This window comes from Fundulus heteroclitus, chromosome 4 (genome assembly GCF_011125445.2).
Source record: "Fundulus heteroclitus isolate FHET01 chromosome 4, MU-UCD_Fhet_4.1, whole genome shotgun sequence".
NCBI lineage: Eukaryota > Metazoa > Chordata > Actinopteri > Cyprinodontiformes > Fundulidae > Fundulus > Fundulus heteroclitus.
The window spans coordinates 28,090,497-28,100,289 of NC_046364.1; the positions used below are offsets into that span (position 1 = coordinate 28,090,497).

Consider the following 9,793-nt stretch of genomic DNA (forward strand, 5'->3'; position numbering starts at 1 on the left):
AGTAGCCAATTACAGGGCCAACAGACACAATGAGCCATTCACATCCATAGCTTAGAATCTAAACTTAACCTTAACATGTCATTACCTTAACCTAACAAGGATTTTGCTCTGTCACATGAAACTGTCCCCAATATGATCCAATGACATTAGGTTACATGGGATGGCTTTGACTCCAGATTTATGAAAATTTTATCATAATTTGGAAGAAAGAAGCAAAAAAAAAAAAACAACCCAGACAGCATGTTTATCAGACTCCATCTAATGTGTGTTTTATTGTGTTGTCAGCACAAAGATGAATACACTGTTTGTACCCAACTGTGTCGATTAATTTGTGAAAACAACAAGAACAGTCTATGGCTTACTGAGCATGACACTGAATCTATTTACAAACTAAAATCAACAAACTGACAGCTCAAAAAATTGGAGCACAAAGCTTTTTTTTATCTTTATAAATATAAAAGGGGGGAAGGAAGAAAGGCCACAACAGGCCTAAAGGGGGATAAAGTCTCTTTTTACCGAGACAGCTTAACACTCAACAGAGTAATAGATATCCCATTTTCTGTTATGGCACCAGTATAAAAGCATGCCCTGGACTCGCTGGTTTCCATCACGGATGCTTCACCTTGAGCAGGTTTAACAGAGCTGGTAGGCACTGACCCAACAGGCAAAATAGAATAAGAACTAAAACAAACAAAAAGACTAAAAGTCAGAGATCTTGACTGTCACATGAGGTATAGTGGATCAAACACTTCTCTATATATCAAATTTTTCCTCTGACTTTTTGGAAATAGTTTGGAAAATCATTATGCAATTATAAAAAAAAGAGCATATATATTCTACACGAAACAACACATGAGGATGTCAATAACAATTTTCTATGAGAAAATTCAAACCTAGAATGGCATATTGACATTTATATGTATAAAATAAAAACAATCAAAACATAGCAGCAAACAAGAAACAAAGCATTATTTTAATCCACTTCAATTTTTTTTCACCTTTTACTTTTTTTTTTCTTAAACACGTAGCTGGGATTTATTTTTCTATAGCAGCAGAATACAAGGAGTGTTGTTCTCCTACGTTCTATCTGTAATGTACAATCGGAAACCTAGAACAGAGCTCCTACACAGTTTGACACACTCACATCCTTTCCCATAAAAGCCTGTATCAACCTGATCCATGCTGTGCAGGAACCCTGACTTAAACCCTATAGCTGTCAGACACGCCGTGGTGATCTTCACCCCTTGGTACTGTTGCCAACTTTGCTGGCTGCCTTTATGTCCCTCGACAAACGCTTCCCATCTCATTCAGGTTTGTGCAAAATCATTGTCAGTCTCATCACTCCTCTTTTTTCAGCTTCATCCATTTCCTGGAATCCATGAGCAAAATTGTAACCTAGTTTGAGTATTCCCGTTCGTGTTTGTGGGATGGGGTGCAGTTCTGCTGATTCAGAGGCATACTGAAGATTTCATTTAGCCGTTTCTGCTCTGCAGGACCAAAAAAAGCCCATGTTTGAGATTAACACCAGCAGGTTTAGCTAGGATCTGTTTATCCATCCATTTTCTGACCCGCTTAATCCCTCATGGGGTCGCTGGTGCCTATCTCCAGCACGGGGTACACCCTGGACAGGTCGCCGGTCTGTCGCAGGGCAACACATAGACAGGACAAACAACCATTCACGCACACACTCGCACCTAAGGACAAGTTAGAGAAGCCAATTAACCTAACAGTCATGTTTTTGGACTGTGGGAGGAAGCCAGAGTACCCAGAGAGAACCCACACATGCACAGGGAGAACATGCAAACTCCATGCAGAAAGACCCAGGGTTGGATTTGAACCCAATTTGTTTCTTGCTGCAAGGCAACAGCACTACCCACTGTTCCACTGTGCAGCCCAGGATCTGTTTAATGTTAAAAAAATTATAATTTCTATTTGTATATTACAATACAAACACTTATTTGAATGGTAGAAATCAGACTTTTCCCCACTGAATGTTTCCAGCTTGCTCCTGATACTGACATTTTCAGATAATGCAGTAAAAATGGCCTCAACAGGCAGCACCAGTGTGCCACGCAGATCAACTCTTTGTCTCATCAGGTGCAACTGTATGCAAATGCTACTCTACATCTCCTTTTCCAACAGATTCCAGCTCACCACTCCACTTCACTATTCCTTTGTTATATTTCCACAATATTTCATCAATGTAAGTTTCTTTCTTCTTTTTTTACTTGAGCCAGCGTTACTGACCAAAAGTGCTTTTTCTTTTATAGAAAAACAACCATTGGAATGGTGTAGGTATGCAGAGAATGAAAACGGACTGGTGACTCTTACACATGCACAGGTTTGGTGTCGTCAAATTACAGCAAACTGAAATGAGCTAAACAAATGCTGTCCAGGAACGAGAAAAGCTTTCTATTTGTCCACAGCAGCAGCTGGTGGTTTCAAAGATCATGAAAACAGAGTGTTACTCATTATGCTGTCTTTAACAAACCAAACAATAAGTATGGAACAGAAGAGGTATAAGACTAATAATGTCTAGAATTAAAATATTAAAGTGACTAAACATAAGCAAGCAGGGATAAATGAGACAGACAAGAGGACTTGGACAGATGGACTAAAATAATTCTACATATAAAACAAAGGGAAAGAAAACAGCGTCTTTGCTTTAAAACATGTCATATTTCAAGAGAAGTCCTGGAAATGGACTAAGAGGACCTACTTGTTTAGTGGGATTGCTGGATCTGCAATAATTGAAAAATTCCTAGCAAATTATATGAAGAAAAACAAAAACTATCTACTAAACTGTCAGCTTCTGTGGCCTTAGCTCCAGCCCCCACAGGATACCATTTTTCATTCTCCTTTTTCTCAGGTACATTTCTGTAGAGTTCATTCGTTCCTTTAGAGGGGAGGGGGTGTCACTGTGACATTGGGTGTGCTGCATGGCAGAGGGGCATTTTGTCTTGTCTTGGCAGCCATAGCAGAAAAGTGGAATGATAGGCTATAATGGCAGCCAACCAGGAAGCAGGAGAAGAAACAAGGTGGGTATGCAGAGTTGGGACTATGAGACCCCCTCCCCGACCCTTCCATCAGTGCTTCTTGACACCAACGTTTCCTTGATCAATAGGTTTATCGGGTGACAAGGCCAACAACATTCCTCAAATGTTGATGTCTCTCACATCCGTGGGCGTGCAGGACAGGTCCACTTCCTCATCCATGCGTTTGGTTTCCGTCGGGCCGTTGTGCTGCTGGGCCTGCCGCAGGCTGGACTCAAGCAGCGACTCAATCTGCTCCTGACATGACCGCAGGCAGTCCTAAAGAGAGAGGCGAGTTGCCACAAGTCAGGTCCATCATATGGCCAACAGTGAATGTGAGTGACATTTCAATTCATTAGCTGAGGGAGTGTGCAATTTCATACCGGGTCACTGCGAATGACCTGTGACAAAAAGTTGGTGAGGTTAGGTGAGGATAAGGAGGCATCTTGGCTCTTCAGGTAGAGCCCTTGAACAGCTGCCACCACACTTCCTGCTGCTACCATTGATGGAGGGCTAGCAATAAAGTTGACATCTGAAAAAAGAAATTAATTTTGTTACACACAAACCATCATAATATTAGTAACAGTCATGGGAAAAAAACTAGGACATTATTCTGATGTCCAACCTGTCGCACAGAGCGCCACGAAGGTCTGAGCATGTTTCCTGAGGATCTGCTTTGTGGATGGGTGGATCTTCAGCTTGGACAGGAAGTGCTCAATGAAGTCATGAGGAGTGACTGAAGCCAGATCCCACTTGAGCTTGTTGAGAACTAGCAGCTCCATTTGCTAAAGAGAGACAGGGGAACCAAAGGTTTTCAGTGACCATATATATTCTCATTGTTCCATCTAGAGGCAAATGTAGCTCCTGCACCTTCAACACTGGTGTTTTCATAGGTGTTCTGTGTGAATTCACAGCATGTGTTGAGAATTAACTTCAACTAACATGCATCAATATTCTCAAAATATTTTATAAACACATTTTATTATACTGTATATTATAGACCTTAATTCTTAATTTCATTGTGTACTTAGTTTTATATTACATTAGAATAGCTGACAAAGAAATGTAGGGTAAGGTAGATCAAAATATCAGACAGACTTATGCAAATATAATATCTCATCTTATCAAAAAGTGAAAAAAAAAAAACTTCAACAGTCTGCATCTCAAGCTTGTGACCACTGGGTGTCGCTATAAATCATCATTTTAATGACGTACTGGGTCCATTCATGAAATCAGAGAGGTGACGGTCACCATGGGAAAGTCACAGGCAACCAAATCAGACAAAGCGCCATGTTTATTGCATCTCATTTTAATCTGACCAGGTTTCTGTGTCGTCTCATTTTTACGGAACCTGGTGGCAGTAACAAGCCAAACCTCTGCTGGTGTGACCATGCACGCTGCTGATAATATACTGTTAAGAGTTATGAAACGGCCATGTCTGCGGAAGGCAATTACCAGCAGCTCCCCAGGTATGACTGAGTTGTCCGTGTAGATGCAAAGCTTCTCTGCAGTTAGAGGAACAGTCTCCTTCATCTTCGATGCTAGAAACATGCACGTTGCTCCAAGCAGCTGTAGTCTCGTTTTCCTGGTGGCCTCCACTGATAAAAATCTGTCCAAATAGTTCATCGCCAGCGGAAAAACCTCCTCCTCGCACTTCTGCTCCTCGCAGACCTGCATGGGAGGCGAGAGGAGCCAGTTAGAAGCAGCTGCTATTTGCATTATGAAGCTGCTGCAAACAACTGAATTCAAAATGCGCCCCAGACACAATTACCCTGAGTAACAAAAGATACAATTAATTTCATATGGTCCTTATTAAATGCATCACACAGAGTCCCGATTTTCAAAGCAAACTCCAATCTGGCTTAACATGTAAAATAATATAACCTAAAGTACAACGTCAACGAACTGTGTCAGAAGCAATTTAACTCTAGTGTTAAAAACAGACTAGTCAGGATTTAGTTAGCAGTCAGTTCTGACCGAGACACAAAGGTGGCGTAGAAGCAAGTTTCACTCTCTAATTTCAACTTCGTCATCTTTTCAAAAAATATTTAGAAATATTTAAAAATTACTAAGCCGGCTAAAATCGGCACCTAAATGATCCTCATTGAACGCCTGATCGCACTGGGGTGAAACATTTCGGAATGCGACTGAATTCGATTTTTTACTAAATTAATTTCCCTCGTGGAGCCTGTTCACGTGCTGCGGCGGTCCTCCCCGACAGCGCTCCGATGCACAGCTTTAGAAATTAATAGAAAATATATAGAGGCAAAGAAGTTTCACCAAAAGTTTATGTAAATGTTCGTTAGGATCTAAGCAATAAAACCCGACGATTGAGGTCGTGTTTTTTTTTATTAAAATCTGTTAGAAAATGCATTTTTTACTGAGCGACCTTCACAGAAAGAGCTGACTCCAGAAGAAGGAAGCCAAAGTTTAGCGGCTAATAGCAGCACAATGACGACATGCACACTCTAAAGAACCATCTCACAGTTTAAGTGCATTTCTTACTGATTTTATCGCTTAGCTGTCACTCCTGTTCGCATTCTAGATTTTTAATGTTAATAAATTTTTCCCCATACACGACAACAAAGATGGCGCGTAGTCTAATAGGCTTCTGGCACGGGCCAGACTGCATACGTGTACATTGCTGTTATTTTGGAGGAAATAATGCCAGCTGTGTAGATTTTATAGGAATAAAAATAATGAACAACGATCTATAGACTATATTGGTGGTTAAAACAATTAATTTGGATTCGTAGACGATCTCGCCGAAGGAGCAGCCAGGACTCTTCAGGACAAGCGACTACTTTGAATGACAACGGCTGCATTGCAGTTCTCCAACTTTAACATTAAGAAGAATTTAGCTATTTTATTTGGTTATTTTAAATATCACTTGAAAGTCTATATCAACATAATTAATGTCGTGTAGGCTAAAGAAAAGAAGATTGAAAACTAACCTCCAACATCCAAGTGGCTAGTATTTTCCTCATTTTGGGTATAATCTCTTTCTGAACACATTTAAAGTAGTTGGGGGACGGTAGGTAGTTCTCCTCTGCCTTCAGCATAGTCTGTAGAACTCGGTCATTAAGTAGGTTCTCGTCCTGGTAGGCTCTCCTGATAGAGTCCACTTCGCAGCACAGCAGCTGCTCCTCCATAATAAACCTCGGTCGGGAACGTAGGAGCAGGACGGTCCTGGTGAAACGTTCCCGGTTAGCTTACAGCAGCAAGAGACCGGAGCAGGCACGAGGACACAAGCGGCTAAATTAAATCCCTTTGTTCTGTTCGCTGCTGCGTGCTGCTGCTCCCTCGGTGCGCGCGAGCCTTCTGAGGAACAGACCACTTCGCTCTGCGAGACAAAAACCCCTGCCCCGCGCTCCCCGACTCGCGTGCGCGCGAGCACTGCCGCACACACTGGCTAAATCAGCGCGCTGGAAGCAAGGAGGAGGTGATACGCGCGATGACGTCAGCTGTTGTTAAAGGGGAGGGAGGGGGGATCAAAGAAACGTGCGCGAGGAAGGATTGTGTTATATACATATAGATGTAGGCCTATATACAGACGGAAAGAGAGAGAGAGGAAGGGAGGCCTGGGGCGGACCTCCCCTTTGAACCCCCCCCCCCCTCCCCCCGCCTGCTTGGTAGCTTCTGAAGATGAGGTGAGAGGTCCGGGACAGAGTCTGAGGAGCGTCTGTTGGCCCTAAGTCGGTAGGGGGCGATAACAGTCCTCCTCAAGCTTCCTCTTGTGTCTTCCTGAGGGTGAATGAAAGCAGCAACTTTGTGAGCAAACATGAGGTGAGCACATGGGGGAATAGTGAAACACTGCTTTATTCATTCATCCTATTCACTCCAGATATCAGTCCTGGGACAAAAGAGAGTGGATAAAATATTGCTTTACCAACACTCGTCTTAAGGAAACATCTGAGAAGCAATCCCAACCACCAAGCGCAACTGACTATGAACTCAGTAAATGAGAAATTCCATGTCTATAACTTACCCAAGTATATTGCCTTGCACCTGAATCCTCATATGTTTTTGCCCATAGTCCATGAAAAATACTTAATCGGGTCACCATGTTCACTGAGTAATTTGGTAAGAGGTGAGGGTGGGAATTTTACATTGCACAAAGCTATCAGCAACTCAGTTAAGGGAACTTCAAAACATTTCTGGATGCAAAGCATGCAATAAAAGACTCCTGCGCGCGCGCGCGCACGCACGCACACACACACACACACACACACACACAGGAGGAGACTGGCGTTGGACCAATGGGAAGAATTGCTGTTACTAGGCAGACTATTACTGTTGTAACTTTTTATGTGGGGAAAAGTTCATTGCACTGCAAAAGTTTGCAGTGTATTTGACAACACTATCAAAGTCCTTTGACACAGACCTTTTAATTAAACCTCTTTATCTGGACAACAGTATACTTCTTTATTTATCCACAATCACATAACCTATGAAACTCAAGAGAGGGCACCTGGTTGGATATAAAAGAGCCATACAGTCTGACATTTACAAGTTAATACAAATCACAACGGCTTGTACCCACAATGTGGCACACATTTATCTGCTTAAGTTCCATTTTAAATGTGTAAATTGAGAATGTTTCAATGTTTCAATCTAGTTTCAATATGAATGAGAGCTTTTAACATTCCAGGAATTCCTCTTTGGGCTGTGGGGTTTACTACCGTAATGCCTGAACAGAGTTTTAGCCCCACTTCCTTTCAAAACATAGTTTGACTTTGTTGTTGTTGTGGGGGATAAAATACACAACATTGTTCTGCTGTGCAAATACATTTAATTACTTTTTCAATTACTTGACATCTCTTCCCAAACTTAATTCAGCTTATCTGGGTTTTTTTTTGTTTGTTTTTTCACATTTGGTTTAAAATAAAACTCCCATATGTGCTAAACATTGATTGCTGATTTTGTGACACTGTCATTTTTATTGTAAAAGCTCTGGACACTCTGTAAATTCTGAATTCATTCAGAATATTAGAAACAAACAAATGTGTTTAACCTTAATTAAGAAATATATAATATATCTAATTTGAGGGTGTGGTGGGGTGATTCTTAATGCTTTTTCACAATTGTTTGACACCAAATAGTTTTATGTTCCATTTGTGTCCCTAGAACACCTTTTAATCTGACTCATTTATTTTAATGTGAACCTTTTACAGTTTCCATGTTATGTGATTAAAAAAACATTCTGCTTTGTGGATTGACAAAAAAAAAAAGAACCCAGCAATGATTCTGATCCTCTTGATTTCTATCACACAGCTTCCCTCAGTGGAATGTCCTCTAAGTCTCCCTCATGCACAAAATCTTTCTGTGGGAAACAAAGAGAGCTGGAGCATGTGACTTTTCGAGTGAGCCTCTTCTAGCACCTTTATGGTAACAGCAAGGAATATTTAAAGGGACAGTGGAAGTTCATAAACCATACCAGCAGACAGATTCAAAACACTGATCACATAACCTCAATGTTCAGGAAAAGTACCATAAACTGAGTTAGATTTTATTCTCTGTATAGTAGGGAGGCACATTTCATGATCCTGGGTCAGTCTAGATGACAGTTAGTGAGCTTTGGTGTATAGCAATATTAAAAAGTACACCTTTTCTCAGTCCAGTTTAGTTTGGTTTATTTATACAGCACCAACTCCATAGTTCCAGTGGTTTACCGAAAGGGAACTTAATAAAATCATCTGTTCTTTCATGGTCTACAACTGTTTCAATGTAACCTCAGTTGTCAAAGCAACATAAAAAAGCTGATCCTGTTCCATTTAAGAGAAACATAGCAGCCAGTTAGTGCTAATCATATACACCTAATTAATTGATCACCAGTAAATTTGACCATTTTATGAAAACTGGAGTTTTATTAATTTGTTGTTGGAGATTGTTCACAGATTGAAAATTCTTAAGACAGATGATTATTTTCCTTAGAGTAGGTGACCCCCTAAACCCCAATGTCAGACCATCCAAAGCTCAAAGAAATGTTGCTACATTTCAGAGTCTTCGGGCATCACTTACCTAGTTAAATGTTAAAGTTTTGAGGAAAGTTCTAAAGCACGAAAGGTTAAAGTTCTAAGGATTAGAAAAAGACTGAAAAACAGTAGTATGGTATGTCTGGAATGGTGATTCAAAGAAAGCGTCTTATCACCAAAGAGAAAATGACAACACAACTTAGGTTTGCAAAGTTACAAATAGATGATCCAAAACAACAACAACAACAAAAAAAAAAACTGGAACAATGTCCAAATTAGACCAAAAGTAGTCTCTCAGCTGTACATAAGCTGGAGCTTCAACAGACTACACCATAAAAGATGGCTGATGCCACCACAGAGGGAAAAAAAGTGTTCAGGAGTGCCCCATGCACTCCAAAAGACCTCAGTCTCCTTTTGATGTATAGGCTGCACCAGAAAGCGTCTACTTATAGCTCCTAGCTCCTGTTCAGCTCCTCTTCCTTGACCTTTCATGGGGTCAACAGTAAGAACACTATCATGAGAAGGAAAGGAGCTTCAGAGTGCTGTGTCATTTTCAGACATCCATTAACTCATACGTCGTTACGCGACTGAAACGCACATGAATTATGCGAGTCAAATCCACACCTATAGCCTTCTGAACAAGAACTACAAAAAACTCAAGTTGGACAAATGTAGCAAACGGCCAAAGCTCTCCATTACACAAACTCAAACATATGAAGGTTTGTAAACTTATACAGACTTTTTACCGCTACCAGTAACCAGTCCAATTTCTTGTCATTGTCTTAT

The 9,793-nt window shown here is 40.8% G+C and overlaps 1 protein-coding gene across 1 annotated transcript; it reads right to left on the bottom strand.

Moving 5' to 3' along the window:
• Positions 1-1,879: 1,879 nt before the first annotated feature.
• Positions 1,880-6,536, bottom strand: ccnd1 (cyclin D1). Its single transcript, XM_012853694.3, has 5 exons — positions 5,987-6,536; positions 4,488-4,703; positions 3,658-3,817; positions 3,416-3,564; positions 1,880-3,311 (listed from the first exon to the last, which is right to left on the bottom strand). The coding sequence occupies exons 1-5, from the start codon at positions 6,182-6,184 to the stop codon at positions 3,156-3,158; spliced, it is 879 nt and encodes a 292-aa protein (XP_012709148.1). The 5' UTR covers positions 6,185-6,536; the 3' UTR covers positions 1,880-3,155.
• Between the last annotated feature and the right edge of the window lie 3,257 nt (positions 6,537-9,793).

Excerpts from the sequence above, each read along its gene's own strand:
- ccnd1 (XM_012853694.3), bottom strand. The coding sequence starts at position 6,184 with ATGGAGGAGCAGCTGCTGTGCTGCGAAGTGGACTCTATCAGGAGAGCC. Across the intron at positions 4,704-5,986 it reads TAGCCACTTGGATGTTGGAG|GTCTGCGAGGAGCAGAAGTG; the intron begins GTTAGTTTTCAA and ends CCTCCCATGCAG. Across the intron at positions 3,818-4,487 it reads TCATACCTGGGGAGCTGCTG|CAAATGGAGCTGCTAGTTCT; the intron begins GTAATTGCCTTC and ends GTCTCTCTTTAG.